Source organism: Sphaeramia orbicularis, chromosome 15, assembly GCF_902148855.1.
Source record: "Sphaeramia orbicularis chromosome 15, fSphaOr1.1, whole genome shotgun sequence".
Classification (NCBI taxonomy): domain Eukaryota; kingdom Metazoa; phylum Chordata; class Actinopteri; order Kurtiformes; family Apogonidae; genus Sphaeramia; species Sphaeramia orbicularis.
In genome coordinates, this window is record NC_043971.1 from 42637954 (window position 1) to 42657213 (window position 19260).

A 19260-nucleotide genomic window follows, 5' to 3' on the forward strand; every position below is an offset into this window, starting at 1 on the left:
TAGCTACTAGTCATAGCCGAAAGAAAATGAAAAAAAAGAATCATAGTATTCATACAGCACACAAAAGACACCTAAAAACACAACATTAATATTATGCCCTTAGATCATTATATAATGAAGGCAAACATCACAAAATATGAAATTATACTTATGGTTTCTTAAAACTTGATTTGTTTTTAAAATGTCATTACAATACACAATACTGAGCAAATGTCATATGACACAAATAGGTTTTAGTCATTTATGCATTTCTCAGTCACTATATATGTAACTTCAATATACAGGAAACAGCATTAAAAACTAAAATTACAACATCTGCACAGGGATGAGAAATAAAAGACAGCAAATGTCAAAGGACAAACTTTGGGACAATCTGAAGGAAGTTAAATATAAATAATAAAATATACCACATGATAATTAAAGAAAACAACCAGAGTTGATCCAAGAGTATTTAAACTGTACTAAATCCAAACACAGGTCACACTAAATACTGACATTATCTGTAAAAGTCATTTACATCTGAATTTGTGTGTGTGTTTCAATACTGCACATATTTCTTCCATTTTGTTTTTGTTTTTTTTAAACAAACACACTGAGAAATTAATTTGTAAAATAATTAAAACCCTAAAAAACAAAAAAAAAAAAGCCAAAAGTGACCTGAGACATCTGTGCAGGACTGTACTTATGGTTGAGTCTTATTTAACTCTCATTATATTTTTTTATGGGGAGGGGGGGTATTTAAGGGGATGAAAGAATGCAAGTTTTACTCATTTGTAATTAAATAACATACGTTTATTTATTTATTTATTTTTCATTTTTTTTAATATTTCAAATTTTAACCCTTCCATGCATACTGGTCACTACAGTGAACAGTTATTCTCCAGCTGTTCTCTTGTATATTCACGGATTGTGTTGTGTTACTTCCATATCAGCCAACACAGTGGACACTTATACATCATGTAACTTTGCTGTTCTTGATAAAACTGATCTGCAGTAACATGTTTGAGTGTAAATCAATTGCTGATTGTTAATAGACTGTAACTGTCATTTTTTCTTTAACAAAATGTTTTTTTGGGTTTTTTTTTGTATATTATCTCCATGAAGTGAGTGATAACTGGTATTAGAGTATGTTTAAATATGAGAAAACATCAGATTAGCAGCATTAAAAGTGTTTTTATTTAATAGTTTTCACAGTATATCAGTAAATACACATTTCTTGGCTTCAAAAATTAAACGTATCGTATCCATTTGAGTGCACATTTTTGCAACTCCTTGAAAAACAGATTCATAAAAGCTGTCAATCACAATGTTTTTTTGTTTTGTTTTTTTTATCCCTAAAGAGGAATAAAAACAGGGGGGAAAAAATCATGATTAAGGTTCTCATAATTCATGCATGAAAGGATTAAGTGTGGAAGTGTTTGAAATATTATTATTTTTGTTGTTGAGACTTTTTCGGCTTCCCTATATTAGCTTTACTTCACATAATTGCCTTGCCAAACAAAAAAAACAAAAACAAAAACAAAAACAAAGCCTGAATAAATAGATTAAACATAAATATAACTTCTAACTTGCTCTTTTCATGGGTCGTTCCACGTTGGTAGAACGCCCTACCAAGTGCTACAAGAACAGAGGCATCCCTGCCTATCTTCAAGAAGCTCCTGAAGACCCAGCTCTACCCAGAGCACCTCCTATCCTAACACTTTCAAACATTCCATCTTAAATATTCTAATAAGGTTTTTCCCAGGATTATCACAGATTCTTCCAGGATTATTTCTGGACCTGCTACGGTGGTCCTGCCTCTTCCCTGCCCTCATCATCACCACTCACTTATCCTCAACTGCCTCCATGTGTCTCCCCCTCTCCCCCAGTCTCTTTCTCTACTCTCTCTCTTTAACCCCAACTGGTCCTGTCAGTCGTCCATCCTCCAGGAGTCTGGGTCTGCTCCAGGTTTCTGCTGTTAAAGGGAAGTTTTTCCTTCCACTGTCACCAGTCACAAGTGTTTGCTCCTGGAGGATTCTGTTGGGTTTCTGTAAATTGGCTTAGAGTCTGGTTTTGACCAACTCTATATATAAAGTGTCATGAGATAACTTTTTTGTGATCTGGCATTATATAAATAAAATTTGATTGATTGAGTGATTTAATTGGTTTTCCCCTGTAAGTCGCTTTGGAAAAAAGCGTCTGCTAAATGCATAAATGCATAAATGCAAATGCATAAACTTCACCATCTTAGATTTTCAGCAGCCATGTGTTTGATCCCATCAGTTGTAGTTTTAACCACACCGCCATCTGCTGGTACTTCAGTGTAAGTGCACCCAGTACAATTAAAAACAGTGGGATTTACTCAACCTTCCCTGGAATAAATAAATCCTTCCAGAACTTTTTTTATGTTTAATAGTAATAATAAAGTCGGTACTAAAAGCTGACAGGAAGTAACCAAACCGGAAACGCTCCGTGTGATAGATTTGCACACATGTCCGCAGTGGCTCTTCTGTCCGCCTTCAGACAGCCGTTGGTCGCCGGTCGCCATGTGACCCCCGGGGCCGAACCTCCGCCAGGACCACCGCCGTCATACGCAGCCCTCCGACCGGTAAACGACACCTCCCGTCCCCGGTGTCGTCCAACTGAACAGCAACACGTCGCCTTAACTCCAGCGGCGGCCTCTTCCGTTTCTTAAATCCACTTACCGGGGCTGCTCAGCTGTCTACCGGACCTCCAGTGCCTCTAACCCGGGGAACCATGCGCTCCTTAGCCGGACTGGCTGCCATTGTGGCGGCGGCCACCGTCTACCTCTACCTGCTGTCCAGTCATCTGCCCACGGGACACAAGCACCTCCAGGCGGACACCGAGGAGGCGGAGGAGCCGGTGGAGCAGGAGTACAGGTAGGTGAAGGGAGAGAGCAAAACAACACACAACACACTGAAACTTCAAGAAATGCTACTACATTTTCTGTTATTACTGTTTTTTTTTTTTTTTTTAATTTTATTTTAACCCTTTCATGCACGAATTATTAGAACCTTAATTAAAAATTTTTTCCTGAGTGTTTTTATTCCTCTTTAGGCATGAAAAAAACAATGCGATTGAAAATTTTCTTCTGAAAAATAAAAAAAATAAATAAAAAAAAAAAATAAAAAATAAAAAATAGAATAAAATAAAATTAATAATAATAATAACGAAAAAAAAAAAATTCTTATGAGCGTATTTTTCATGAAGTTGCAAAAATGTCCACTCAGCTGGACACCACACGTTTAATTTTTGACGCACAGAAACATGTGTTTACTGATAAATTGTGTGAAAACTATGGGGAGTGCTTGTGATTCTGGGGGTTTATGCTCAGGAGAGATCTACATAATGTTCCAATTCATGCCAGAAAAGATATGTTGTGTCTTAATACTTCAATAAAGATATGTGTAAAAAAATAAAAAAAACAAAAGAAAAGAAAAACAAAATCCATGAATATACAAGGGAACAGCTGTAGAATAGCTGTCCACTGGAGTGACCACTGTGCATGAAAGGGTTAAACCAGCTCAATTAAACTTTATCAGCATATTTACTGTTGAACCCTTTCATGCAGTGGTCACTCCAGTGGTCACTCCAGTGGACAGCTGTTCAAAGCTCTTCTCTTATTCGTATATTCATGGGTTTTGTTGGTTTTTTGTTTAGTTCAACACATTGGACGTTTATGCACCATCACATACACTTTAATTCATCCCATTACTGTAACTTTACTATTCTTGATAAACCTGATCTGCACTAACATGTTTAAGTGGAAATCAATTGCTTGTTATTATTATTAAACTGTAATTAAGTTTGTTTTTTTTTTTTTTAAAGAAAAAGTTTTTTTGTGCATATTATCTCCATGAAGTGAGTAGTGGGGGCAGCCGTGGCTCAGGTGGTAGAGTGGGTCATCCAATAACCAAAGGGTTGGTGGTTCGAATCCCACTCTGTCCATGTGCTGTTGTGCTGTTGGGCAAGACACTTCACCCTCCTTGCCTCCAGTGCCACTCACACTGGTGTATGAATGTGTATGAATGCGTATGAATGTTTGGTGGTGGTCAGAGGGGCCGTAGGTGCGAATTGGTAGCCATGCGTTCATCAGTCTGCCCCAGGACAGCTGTGGGTACAGATGTGGTTTACCACCATCAGAGGGAGAATGTGAGAGTGAATGAATAATGGATCAATAATGTAAAGCGCTTTGGGTGTCTAGAAAAGCACTATATAAAAATCCAATCCATTATTATTATTATTATTATTATTATTATTATTATTATTATTATTATTATTAGTGACTAGTATTGGAATATGTTAAAATGTGAGAAAACATCAGATTAGCTGCATGAAAAATGTTTTTATTTCATAGCTTTCACACAGTATATCAGTAAATACATGTTTCATTGCTTCAAAGATTCAACGCATGGTGTCCGGCTATGTGGACATTTTTGGAACTCCGTGAAAAATAGGTTCATAGGAAAATTTTCAATTGCATTGTTTTTTTTATGCTTAAAGATGAATAAAAACACTCTAGAAAAAAAAATCTTGATCAAGGTTCTCGTAATTCATGCATGAAAGGGTTAATGTTTGCATTTTAACTGTATTTTAATTACGTTTCAAATTGTATTTTAAACTGGATTTTAATTGTCTTGCACTGTAAAGCACTGTGTGACTCCCTGTCTGTGAAAGGTGCTCTATAAATAAAATGTACTTACTTACATAAACAGTATACTTCACAAAACAAAAAACTAGGGAATAAAAGTAAAAATTAAAGTAAAAAAAAAAAAAAACAACTGTGATAAATGTAATAAAAAATCAACAAATAATAAAAAAAACCCAAAACAATAATAGTAATAATTATACTCATTATTATTATTATTATTATTATTATTATTATTATTATTATTATTATTATTATAAAACAATAATAGTAGTTATTATTATTGGTAGTAGTATTGTTATTATTATTATTAGAAATCAGTAAATGTGAATCAGCTCAAAATATCAAACTACTTAAGTCTTTCTATTATCACTAACAGGGTTCAAAAAGTGCCTGACGTTAGGTAAAAAAAAAATACAGCTTTCATAATAAATCAGTTTATTAGGTTACTGATAATAGAAGGTGATATTTTGTCATAACCCAGAATTTCCAACAATAATCATCCCAGACTCTATGTCACGACCCTTCCTTAAAGGTTCTGCAAAAGTCACCTCAAAGTTATTAAAATCTGCTTTAAATGACCTGTGTGAATGCTCCTCAGAGGTGCTGCGAAGGTTTCTGAAAACTAACCTGGTTGGTATGCTCCTAGAATAAATATCCCTCATCTACCAACCCTTCCTGGAACATTTTTAGAGGTTATGAAAGACGTAACCAAGTGGTACCTCAGGGGGAAATCTCAGGAAGGTTCCCAGTTAGAGGGACAGTTGGTCGTACTGAAATGGAGAGGATCTGAGTCACTTTTGCATCAGTTTGTTACTGTTTCTGCTGTAGAGGTCATGTGATCCCCTCCGTTTGTTCATCTGTCACTTTGTCAACATGCCACCTACTGTTAAAATGTGAATCAGATTTAATGTCTCCTTTACGATGAGCTTTTATGTTTTTAATAACAAGGGACAAGTGAGAGCAAAGTACTGCAATCTAGAGCCTCACCACTAGATGTCACTAGATATATTACACACTGAACCTTTAATTAAATTAATTTGACAATGATGTAAGGTGAGAAAAGGCCTGGATGTCATCGGTGAGCTGTGAACAGTGTTTACATACTTCAACCCCAGTGCATGCTGGGATTATTTTTTCAATTTTTTCCCGCAAAAACAGTTTTCTTCACCAAAACATAGTGCCATATATGAGTGTAATAATATATAAACAACACGATGAGGTGAGAGTGTGTGTGCATCACTTGTTCAGATGCCACCAGTTGAAACATTATTACAATTAATATACTGTGCAACAACAAACAGATTGCTTGTTGAGTTTTTGTTTTTCTCCATTTTTGAAAGCAAAAATATGTTTAGTCATTTTTGAGGTTTTTGACCCTACGTTTGGGAACTCTTAGATCTTGCTGTGTGTCTGTGCACTCTAACTTTTACATTTCACTCAGACACCATCAGCTTTACATCAGTATCTCATGTCAAAAGCATTTATCAGCAGCTTTGTGTGGCTTATATTGTTTATTTTGAAAACATTAAAATCAGTAACTGTCCACTTGAAGGTGTTAATCCTAAAAAACAACTCAGAGATTACTGGAATAGAATAGAATAGAATAGAATAGAATAGAATAGAATAGAATAGAATAGAATAGAATAGAATAGAATAACTTTATTGTTGTTGCAAAGGTGTGAGGTGCTCAGAGTAAAATACAGACATCAATTATAAAAACAGTCAAGAATAAAAATATGAATTTAAAAACAATCACGTAAAAATACACACAAACACACACAAGCGAGTCCAGTGTCAATAAAATGTGCAGGATGAACAGGTGACAGTAACGTCTAGAAATGTCAAGTACTATGCACTACTAAGTAAAGTGAGTAGTGCATATAGTGAATATTGTCCAGTACACTCCGGACTGATCACATTACCGTACTTCCACAGAGTGTGCTTGTGTTTGTGTATTTCTTATGTGCAATGGATCAGTGATGTGATCTCATAGTGGCTTTGCATTAGTGTGTGTATGTGTGTGTGATTGTTGTAAGGGCATGCTGTAATGTGCCAGACGGTCAAGTGTGAGGTTGTCTAGGGGTGATTGAATAACGCCGACCAAGTCACTCTGAAGCCAAGATGAAGACGCATCACTCACTCTGTGTGTGTGTGTGTCAGTAAAGTGATATTACTCTTATTATACTTTATCTTAGCAAGTCATTTAAGCAGGTTATGAGTGTACCCAAAGACATTTGCTGGCAGATTCTTTGCCCAGTCATGCATGTGTGTTAGTGTTAGCTGTGGGTCTAATGACACTAATGACGGATCAGTCAATATTATATCTAGTGACATCTGGTGGTGAGGCTGCAGAATGCACTGCTCCACCCTCAGCTCATCGTCCCCTATAGTGGTCGTTTTAGATACGTTGGTATGAACTCTGTGATGGTATTGTACATTAGAGCTAGAAGACACTTCATTCTAAGGCCATGCAAGCAGAACTGATGATACGCTAATGCAAATATAATTATAAATATAATGTTCTAGGTTGAATTATGTTATAAATGTGTACACACTGAATTTTTACATTAAGTAGGATGTAAATATAAAACTAATAGGTCAAGTTTTAATTAGCTTTTAACAACTTGGCCAAAAGGGGAGAAATTATGCAACAGGGATGTGCATGAAAACAGTAAGCATTGGTGTTTTTTAAAGAGTGGTCTAAGTTTTATTTTGGAGGGATGGGAAGAGATTTATGTTTGTCTTAATAGAGACACAGAACTAATGTTAATGTTACTGTTTCTGCTGCATCTTTTAAAAAGTGAAAGAGCGTTTTTAAAAATTAAAAACATTTTTTTCAATTATTATTATTTTGGTTTGGCTGGAAGACAATAGGCTCTTTGATATGCTTGATTATTCCTTTTTTAAAAAGTCATTAAAATGCCCATACCTAGTATGAAATACTGTAACTTAAGAGTCATATTTAATACTAACACAGTGCACACAAAGTAGTGTTAAACCTCTAGAAGTAATGACTTTTGTACAGAAAATTAATATTATAAGTGCTTAAAATGGATTAAATTCAGTCACTGAAAGATATTTGTACACTGATTTACAAAAATTACATTTGGTATCTCTAAGGCTACGTTCAGACTGCAGGCAAATGTGACCTGTACCTGATCTGTTAAAAACAGTTTGAACAGTACAAATCCGATTTTTTTCAAATCCGACCCAGGCCACTTTCATATGTGGTCCTAAATCCAATATGTATCCGATATTTTGCAATGCGACTTCAGTCTGAACGGCCAGGTCACATTTATCCGACCTTTGCGTCATTGAAATGTGAGAAACGTCACAATCCTGCATCCCAGGAGGAGGAGCGGCGGGAAAAACATATTTACTTCCTTAAACACAGTGTGTACCTGTGTGTCACGTATTCTATCAGGACCTCTTTTGCACAAGCGGGTCACTTCAGGGTCCCATTCAGTTCATAGTTAAAACTGATAGAAGTCGCATTTAATGTGAAATATGAATAAGCTCACAAAAAAGTTGTATTTCACCAAAAAATCTGAATTGTGCATTAAGACCTGTGTGAGAGATGTGGTTATTAAGTCAGTTAATAATAACAATAATAAGTTTTATTTGTACAAAATTGATATCTTGGTAGAAGTAGGAAATAATACAAAACTTAATGGAAATGTGCATCAAGACTAGAAGAACAGCATCATGGAAATGGACTGTATCAGTTAGCACCATCATTTTTAGAGGAAACAATAAATTAAAGATTGGAAATGCACCTAAACTATAAACTACATCCTTACATCCTTTAAGAAAGTCTTTTTTAGAAAAACTAGATACTGAAAGAGAAACCAAACACTGTATCTATGATCAGATTATTCACAATACGTCCTTCTAGCTTAAATATTTAATCAACACAACCAGACATTTACTATTTAACACTTTAGGTGTGATGGTTTGCTACTATTTTTTTTGATACTACATCAGGGTTTTTCTTAAGAAGTAAGCAATTGAATGGATAGTGCAAAGAACATGTAGTTGTGACCGCTGTTCTCAGATGTTCTGTCACCAGCTGACATTAAACATATGACTCAGATTGTAGATGTGGTCAAGTGTCTTCTGGGTTTAAACCCCCTTGATGTCATGAGGCGTCAGCGTCCACATGATTATTTGCGTGTGTGTGTACGCTGCATTGCGTGATGCAGTGTTTCCCCCAGGGCTGTGTGTAAGTAAAATTAAAAGTGCCCACGATGACACATTTTCCTCCTTAAATACTGAACATACGTCCTGCAGTCTCACATATCCCAGCATGCACCGACCAATGACGGAGTGGCGTGTTTGTCCGCTGACCACTAGAAACGAGGAGTGCTGAATGTCAGAGCAGGTGCCTCCAGGAAAGTGGCATCTTGAGTTTCAGAGGGGGATTTTTCTGTCTGACGATGTGTGTCTTAAGGAGTGTCCTCCTTTCCTTCCCTCTGCATAAGACGACTGACATGATGCTATTTCTGTTCCTCAATCAAACATATCCTGTTACTCCTCCTACCGCACAAACACACAGGACGGCTAACAACTCTGGTCCTTCCTTTTATAATTTCTTTGTGAAACATTAAGAAATTCGATCATGATATAAAATAAAATGACTACTTTTTTAAAAACAAGTCTCATATCCAGAGAAATGGTGCAGGATGAACACATTTTACCATGAAAAAGTATTGTGGGATGAGAGTAGAATGAAAAAATAACACTGACAATGACCATTATATATTAATATTATCAGTAAATTGCTTCACGCTGAATGGTCATTTTGCTCTGATGTTATGGCCTTTGCACTCATTCTGTATATTTGTTTATAGCACTTACATTTGCAATTATTAGACTCATTGTACATCATGTAGATATTGTTAATATTGTATGGTCTCTACTTTCTGCATTTACTGCTATTGCACTTTTGGCTAGGTGCTAAACTGTATTTTGTTACATTTGTAATAACAGTAAATTAAATCTGAATCTGAATTACACAGCACTGACACACATGATGTGAAGCATTTGTAATAATATAAAATAGAACTTAATAGGAAAAGTTATTCTCACTGACAAACACTAAATGTCCTTGTCTGGTGCTACAATGCACAAATACTGTCAGATAATAACTAAGCGGCTAAAAAATATAAAGGTTTATGGTCAAAATTGAACTTGAGTTATACTGGTATCATGTATTCTCAGTGCAGTTTTGAAGTACTAGTTTTAAAGTGCAAAGCCTTCCCATTAATGCAGCTACTGAATGATAATTTCACTTTTACTGTATTTTGTTATTCAGTATTTTATGCCGTTTATGGTAATATATTACAATAAATACACAGCCTGACCAAAAAAATCCCATAACACTGGACTCCCTCTAACATTAGATACAACATGCATTTAAATATTCAGTGTCATAACATTTGTTTCCATCTTTTTTTGACTCTCTATACTGTAGGAACTAGGCATGATGGGTAATCACTACATCCACTTCACTTCTCACCCTGCTGCATCCATCACAGTGGAACAGGGTCAGTCTGGACTCATCAGACCACATGACCTTTTTCCATTGAAACTCAGTCTAATCTTTAAACTCTGTATTAAACTGATGGATGTTTAAGAAGTGAGAAGCTACTCACGGCATCAGTTCTGGTTAAAGAACTTGTAGGAGCTGAAACATATTAATCACTGTAGTAATTATCCAATGGAAGGAAATCTGACTATTTATTTAGTTAAATCAAGGTGGCAAGATTTTGTTTTTTTTGGTTTTTTTGGATGGGTTGTGTAAATTGGTAATCACTGACTGTGAAATTTTGATGCTAGTATTGAAAATAACAATTCAGCCAATACAGATGATGTTTTATTTAAACCGGCTTTATCTACTAAGGAAACGCATAATATTCTTATAAAAACTAACTGAGCTATTTAAAAGTCTTTAAGGCCTTCATTTAACAAATGTCTTTTGTCTGTAAATATCACATCATTTATAAATACTGTGTTTAGAGATGCTTAATAAAAACATATGATCGAATCCATTCTTTTCTGGTGGTTTTGGACACAGACTGAAGTTCCCATCAGACCTCGATGAGCTGCGGGATCTCGCAGAGATGCTCAAGTTCTATAAACAAGAACATTACGGCTACGTCCTGCTGCTGTTCTGCAGCGCCTACCTGTACAAGCAGTCCTTCGCCATACCAGGCTCCTCCTTTCTGGTAAGACGCCAACAAGTCACAACATTTACACCTTAATAAGGGTTTACAATCCACTGTTTTTTATATGACTGTTGAATTTATACATTAAAAAACAGTTTATGGATAAAAGGAATAATTGCAGTAGAAACAGGTTTTGTGAATAATTATGTGTCCGTATGTTTGGACCAAGTAAGAAAATGAAACATTCGCTGAATCCTAGACATATTGAACTGAACCAACAATGAAAACACCACTATATATGAAGAGAAACATAAACAGAATTTATACAGTTTAATAACCCACAGCAGAAATAAAAACTAAAATCAGCAGGATTTTTTCCAAAATACTCCTTACATGTCAACTCCTCCACCAACAGTTCAGGTAGTTTTTTTATTGCATCTGTTTCATCACAAGATGATGAAACAACTGTAAATATTTATACAAAAAACACACATTTAATTGTGATTTTCTTGTGTCACTTTATTTTAATATATGATACATTTAATAATAATAATAATACATTTTATTTTTACAACACTTTTTAAAGATACTCAAAGTCACTTAACAAAAAAAGACTGTCCAACATTCAAGACTATAAAACATCCGGTATAGAGGCTAGAGGTAAAACAGCAGTATGAAATCATCAAAACAATCACACATCAATCAGACGAAAAAACTCAAAAAACATCACACATGTAGAACAAAAACAAAAAACAAGGAACAGGAAGTACACACATTTGGATGGAAAAAAAAAACTGCGCTTTTCTTGACGATTACCAAAAAGTTGTACTTTTTTTTCTTTCAATACTATTTCTGTTTTCCTTTTTTTCAGGAAAAGCATAGTAAATATGTTTTACAAGAGTACATATGTGAAACAGAACTGACCACAACCAACCATGTCATGATACCATCTGACAGTAGAGGGGATTTTCTCTACAGTGAAGGTCTTTCTTCATCTGTTTGAATCAGATACTTGTCAAGTTTCTATAGTTTTTTGGACATAGACTTAATCTAGTTTACCGTCTGACACAAGTTTTCTTAAAAGTGGACTTAACTGTTGAAACAGGAGCCCTTCACCCTGACACATGAGCGGGCCTTCACACACAGCTGGACTCATCACTTTAACGACGCCTTCATTCCACTTGCTGTTTTTTTCTGGACATTTCAACCGACTCACTGTCTGTGAAACCATGAACACTTAGAGCCAACGCATTTATCAAGTGTGACAAACAGAAAACCTATGTTCTGTTTATTGCTGTATGATCTGTCTCATTTCACGTCTTTTTTTTAACCAATAAAGCTTGATTTCTTCTACTGTGCTTTTACTGTTTGAGGAGTCTAAGAACATTTTAAGAAAGTATTTAATTGAACTTAACATTTAACTAATGATAAACAATGTTTTGCTGGTTTGCTGTGAGATTATAAGATTCATTTCATTAACCTCATAGCATAATTACCTAAGTCATACACTATATGGACAAAAGTATTAGGACACTTTGAATTCAGGTGTTTCTCTTCTAACAGGTCTCGGATAAAAAAAAGAATAATGACAAATGTCTTAAGATAGTTTTATGTTGTGATAAACATTATAAATATTGATGTTTATATCTTAAATCATCATGAACAGGACATCTTACAGCTTTAGCCATGAGGTGTCCCAATATTTTTGTCCATATAGTTTATAAACATCAATATTTCCTTAAAGTTTGATGGGAGATTTTTGTTCCTTAGTAAGTTGTGAAGAAAGTGGATGGTTAGTTCTTGGAGAAAATTATTATTTACAGTCAGAGCATGAAACATATTTAGGTAGAACATTTCAAATCATAGGCATGGACAAAAAAAACAAACAAAAAAAAAATCAATGTTGAGAGAAATTCAGTTAAAAAACATCTCTGAGGCATTTTGGAACCAAAGATAACAATTTAAACAAAACTAACCAATGCAATGATATTTATCCCAATATAAAACTATATTATGACATATGCCATTATTGTTTTGTAACCCAGACCCCTGCTAGAAAAGAAACACCTGAATTCAACGTGTCCCAATACTTTTGTCTATATAATGTATGATTTAGGCAATTACGCTATGAGGCTAATGATATATAAAGTTTTGCAAACGGTATAGTTTTAAAGATGGTGTGTAAAGAGTCTTTGAGAAAACATGAAAGCGACTCAAGCTGATAAAAAAGAACAGAACATTGCCATCAGTTATCTATAATTACTAATTATAATTCTAATTAATATATGCATTTTCCTCAAACAGTCTGCTGTCAAAAAAGACGACTTCATCCAATTAAAAGAAATTTAGAATATTTTTGTTAACAGAGTAATCTACTGTCAGTGTCATTACACAGCTGTGTTTCTGTCTTTTCATCTACATTCAGAACATGTTGGCCGGTGCGATCTTCGGGCCCTGGGAGGGTCTCCTGTTGGCCTGTATGTTGACCACGTCAGGCTCCACCTTCTGCTACCTGCTCTCATCAACTTTCGGAAAGCAGTATGTGGTTCAGCTGTTTCCTGAGAAGGTGGCGCTGCTGCAGAGGAAGGTAAGACCATGAAAGACGGAGGAAAATGGACCCCCTCTCTTTATAAAGCTATGATGCTTAGGAAGCTTTTTTTTTAGTTTTGTCACCTGGATGCATATTAAATTCAGCACTGTGCCAAAGTCCTGGGCCAACATTAGGTTTGTTGGCTGGGTAATGTTCTAATGACCACACATTTACAATTCTCAGTCTTCATATTAAGATCCAATCTGGGCGTATGTGAAGCATGTACAGCAGGAAAAACAAAAGTTTCAGGGAAAAAAAGTGGTCGTGTTTAGTGTGTCCTCCCTTTGCACTTAACAAAGACAATATGACATTTATTACATTAATGTTCTGTTTATGTTTTATACCAGGTTTCATTCAACACATGTCAGATGTTTCCATTATAAACTAAATAGTAACTTTAACCTTTAAAACCCATTTAGTTCAGTTTGTTGTGTGTCTCTTAAGGCTGTGCACATAGTCCCTGTATTGTCTTCTTAAAGAATAAGAAAAGAGAATGAAAAATAAATATGTACAGGTTGGGGAAGCAAAATTTACAATGAACATTTAGTTGTTTTTTTCTCAGCAGGCACTACGTCAATTGTTTTGAAACCAAACATGTATTGATGCCATAATCATACCTAACACTATTATCCATACCTTTTCAGAAACTTTTGCCCATATGAGTAATCAGGAAAGCAAACGTCAAAGAGTGTGTGATTTGCTGAATGCACTCGTCACACCAAAGGAGATTTCAAAAATAGTTGGAGTGTCCATAAAGACTGTTTATAATGGAAAGAAGAGAATGACTATGAGCAAAACTATTACGAGAAAGTCTGGAAGATACTATTAAAGAAGAATGGGAGAAGTTGTTACCCGAATATTTGAGGAACACTTGCGCAAGTTTCAGGAAGCGTGTGAAGGCAGTTATTGAGAAAGAAGGAGGACACATTGAATAAAAACATTTTCTATTATGTAAATTTTCTTGTGGCAAATAAATTCTCATGACTTTCAATAAACTAATTGGTCATACACTGTCTTTCAATCCCTGCCTCGAAATATTGTAAATTTTGCTTCCCCACCCTGTATGTGCATTTCAACCATAAAAAACAGCAGAAAATGAATGAATGAATGAATGAATTATTATCTGAACAAAAGGGTTAAAGGCATGTTAAGTGCAAAAGGAGGACACACTGAATACAACCACTTTAGTTTGATGTTTTTTCCCTGAAATATTAGTTTTTACTGCTGTATATACTTCCATGTCATCACATTTCCTGTTACTGTCCTGACTACACACAAATAAAATCGGAAATATCGGTTCTGCAATATATCGCGATATTTAATTTCACAATACTGTATCGATATTGAAAAGTACTGAATCGATATTTTTAGGTATTTATTCAAGTGCAGATATGGCGGAGGTTCATTTTTGTTTTTTGGTTTTCTTTATTGTTTATATCTTATTTATTATCATTATTTAACACTGTTTTATTAAATAATGGTTATTTGAAGCATCCTAAAAGCGCTTTTTACTGTCTGAGAGTAGCAGATTTAAGTTCCTTTGGAAACTAGGATAAGTAGAAAAATTTTGTGATAGAGCATTAGATCCTGTTGTGATAAAAAAAAATAATAAAAATGTGTTTAGTATTTGTACATATTTCTGGTGTAATTAAGTTCTTCCAGGAAATAATCTTTAAAAAAAAAAAAAAGGAACAAACAAAAATTTGCCTTTTTAACAGTATCATGATGTATCGTGATTAGGGATGTAAGGATTTTCGGTATAACGATAAACCGCGGTAAAATTGCAGATGGTTAGTATTACCGTTTAAATTCTAATTATCATGATAACCGTGTTTGATTACCACACTTTTAGGGGAAAAAACCCTATGTAGAGATCTGCTTTTAGTCGTAGTAGTGGTAGTAGTTTATTTCAAGCACATAGAATCATCAGATAACAAAGAATCATACAACATGGTCAAAACAAGTAAATAAATACAATTTTTTTGCACTTGAAAAGGACTAGGAAGAAGTATGTCAAATATTTGAGTATAGTTTTAATTTATTACAATTTTAATTTTCTATACCAAGTATTTGGAACCAATATTCACTTTTAAAGTCTTTGAAAAGGTTCGTTAAGCATCCGTGTGTTATTTATGCAATAAATTATATACATTTTTCAAATCGGATTTTATATTTTTTTGTATTTTCTGTCCTTTTATGTTTTTATAGTAGGTTAAAGTGAAAAGAATAATGGGCAGATGATATAACTGAAGTTGTGCTGAAAAAAAAGATCCCAAACATGGGTATAGTAAACATTTGTTTATATAGTATATAAAGGCAAAATCAAAAGGACTGAAAAACGGACAAAATAGGCTCAGACCCCAAAATACAACTTGGTTAAATTATTTCAGTGTGTGTATCGGTACTTTTTGAACATTTTGAGCTCAATTTCAAAAATACCGCGATAATAATGATAACTGTGATAATTTTGGTCACAATAACCATGATATGAAATTTTCATATCGTTACATCCCTAATCGTGATATATTGTGTCATGATCCTAGTATTGTGATTTGTATTGTATCGCCAGATTCTTGCCAATACACACCCCTACACACAAACTGTGAAGCAGAATTTGAACTTATTTTAAAATCCAGGTTCAGTGTCAGGTCGTAGTTTTCATTGGTACATTTTGCATCTCTGTCTGGTCAGAGTTGAATCCATCCTATGTAAATAAACTCTCTAAAAGGAGTGTAAATCCAGCAGCAGCTCATCCCTCTCTGCTCCACTTCTTTCCTTTTCCATCGTCTCTGTTTTTCTTTTTTCCTCCCTCTGTGTCTTTTTCCTTCTTCTGTCAGGTTGAGGAGAATCGTAGCAGTCTGTTCTTCTTCCTCCTTTTCCTTCGTTTCTTCCCTATGACTCCTAACTGGTTCCTTAACATCACCTGTCCCGTCCTCAACATCCCTATGCCCATTTTCTTCTTCTCTGTGTTCATAGGTGAGACTGTACTCACTAAAATCACACAATCGCAGACACACACATATCAATGCTGGACACTGAGCCGGTGTCGTTGTCTCCTCCAGGGCTGATCCCATATAACTTCATCTGCGTCCGAACGGGCTCCATCCTGTCGGAGATCTCCTCCATGGATGACATCTTCTCCTGGGGGACGCTGGCCCAGCTCCTGGCCATCGCCGTCATGGCCCTGGTCCCCGGAGCGCTCATCAAACGTTACAGCAAAGGACACCTGAAGGTGGACGACATGGACTGCAACGGGCCCAGCCAGGCCGACGTGAAGCAGGACCGAAAGAGGCGGTGATTTCAGGGACCTAGAGACCCTAACGGAACCTCCTGTGACTGGAGATGAAAAACTCTCAAGTGGTGGGCATGTGACCTTTATCCACTCCAGTCTTGTGATTTCTTTCAGGTCACATCACAGGCTTGTCATACCTTCACCATAATCTGTCTGAAATTTTAGAAATGTCTTGAGGTCATGTTGCTCCCTGTGTGAGACCTTCGTTTCCCTCTGTGACGACTGCAACCACTAACTATACCTTTACACAAAGTATGTAAACACTTTTATTTTATTTTATTTTATTTGCACATCATAAAACAGCAAGAGAAAAATTAAAAGACAACAACATTCAAACAACTAACATCATCGTGCAAGAGAGGATAGAAGTAAAAAAAAAAAAGGCTTATGTGAATACCTCCACGGAAACTTTATGAAGGCAGATACAGTATTTAAGGCTTCTTGTCCATAATAAGAAATAAGAGAAATAAGACTGTAAATGAGGTGAACAGTTCACTTTCTGAGAAAAATCTGTGATGCAGATTAAGATTAGATTAGATTACATTACATTAGATTACATTAGATTATATTGAACTGTATTGATCCTTTGGGCAGAGCCCTGAGGAAACTGAGGTTCCAATAGCACCACAACACCGAATGCACACACACAAGAGATACCACAAGAAAATAGCAAAACAATAATTATAAAAAACAGAAGTGAAAAAAAACAGACAACTGCACATTAGGAAGTACTAGTAGAAAGTAGCAAAGTAGTAATAATAAATCATAATAATCATAAATCACGTCATAATAAAGCGATAAGAGTAGTAGTAGTCATAACAGCGTAAGATAACATAAGTAAGATTTGCCTAAATTGTTCATAGTACTCTGATTTCCTGACATAATGAGAAAGTCATTGAACACTTCATTTACAAGCACAAAATACTCTGTTTTCTTTTCCTCATTGTGAAAAAGACCTTATCCCCCCTAAGCTCTTTACATGGTTCTGACATGCAATATGGAGGATATTGTTGGCATCACAATAGGACTTTTTTTTTTTTTACATGTTTGAGCGTCCCTTCACCACCCTCTAGAAAAGATCAACGTTGTAATATTTGGTCTAAGTCTTTTTAGTGTTGAAGTAGGAGGTTTTCTTCCCTTGGATCAGAAGTATGGGCTTTTCTTTCAGTTGTACATCTTTACATTGTTCAGAACTGACTGTAAACAGGCACAAACTGAGGTAAAAACACCAGTGGAGATTTATATCCTGAAAGAGTAAGAATACTCTTAAAACCCAAATAATACCCACATACCCTCAATATCTATATTGGAAAAACCTTCATTCAGAAAAACACCTGATACGAGTATGTCAACACTGTGTCCATGATCTGTATTCAGTAGTTCAATTATTATGCAGCATGTAAATGTCCTGACTGAGAAAGGAGTGAACACATTTTTCTATTCTTGCCATAATACCCTCAATTTATAGTGTTTTTGAAATTATGAGATGACATTGAAACATTAAGTGGCTTTATATTCTAAATTATGAAAATTCTATGCTTTATACATTTTATAAAAGATTTTTTATGATCTGAATTTATATAATTGAATCATACATTTTTTCTTAAATTTACTTGTTAAAAAACAAAAACAAACATATTTTACAATTGATATTTTCCAAATGATTTTCTAATGCTGCATCTGTTCCAAATTATCCACTAGGGAAAATTTGCCTTATTTTGTTTTTTCTGTCCTCCAACATTTCTACGCAGCAACTCAAGATTTTATAGACTCAGTGTCACTGAATGGAGCACTGTTTTGCAGATGTTCAGAAGAGGAAACACTCAGCAGGACAGTCTGTTCGACCTCTCACATGTTGATTCGGTTTGCAGTCATCCCAGTTCGTTAACATCAGAAATATGTTGTAGCTTCAGATGTCTGTCTGTCTTTTCCTACATGTTTTAAACCTTTTACACGTGTGTCTTAATGAGTTTGTGGCTGCGTTTACAGACAGGATGTGATCCTCTCATGATGGTTAAATGAAGAAAAGACTGAAAAATACTCATGTGAACATGCTTCTCCAGTGCGACGTGGTGCTGTAGGACTGTTGTCATTAGTGTTACTGAATTACTGTTCAGGGTTGAACTTGCACTATTTATTTTTTCAAGACAGTATTTTACAAATAAGAGAATATTTTTAGAGAATAGTCTTAAAATGCAGATGTTTTCAAGAAATCTAACCAGCATTATTGACGCCTAGTGCCTTTGAATGTGTTTGGAACACATTTTTCAGATTGAGGTGTTTAATGCCTGATAATGAGATGGTTTTTTTTGTGAAATAGAAGTAGTGTCTTGGATACTAAATGTTGTTTCCTGTTTGACAGTGTTTGGTTAAAGTTCAGGGGTTTTACAGTCATAGTTTAATATCTGCTTCTTACTTTTTCTGTAAAACATAAGCAGTACAATCTCATTTTAATAATGATAATTTCATAATCAATGTTTACTTTCTGCTATGTAACAGAGGTTTTTGTGTCCTGATAAATGTAAAATATGTTTTTTTTTTTGCTGCTGACAATGTGTGG

At 35.1% G+C, this 19260-nt stretch overlaps 1 protein-coding gene across 1 annotated transcript; it reads left to right on the forward strand.

The window, feature by feature from the left end:
• Positions 1–2410: 2410 nt before the first annotated feature.
• LOC115434178 (transmembrane protein 41A-B-like) lies at positions 2411–19260 on the forward strand. Its single transcript, XM_030155946.1, has 5 exons — positions 2411–2879; positions 10728–10878; positions 13244–13405; positions 16246–16384; positions 16471–19260. The coding sequence occupies exons 1-5, from the start codon at positions 2737–2739 to the stop codon at positions 16704–16706; spliced, it is 831 nt and encodes a 276-aa protein (XP_030011806.1). The 5' UTR covers positions 2411–2736; the 3' UTR covers positions 16707–19260.

Excerpts from the sequence above, each read along its gene's own strand:
- LOC115434178 (XM_030155946.1), top strand. The coding sequence starts at position 2,737 with ATGCGCTCCTTAGCCGGACTGGCTGCCATTGTGGCGGCGGCCACCGTC. Across the intron at positions 2,880-10,727 it reads CCGGTGGAGCAGGAGTACAG|ACTGAAGTTCCCATCAGACC; the intron begins GTAGGTGAAGGG and ends TTTTGGACACAG. Across the intron at positions 13,406-16,245 it reads TGGCGCTGCTGCAGAGGAAG|GTTGAGGAGAATCGTAGCAG; the intron begins GTAAGACCATGA and ends TTCTTCTGTCAG.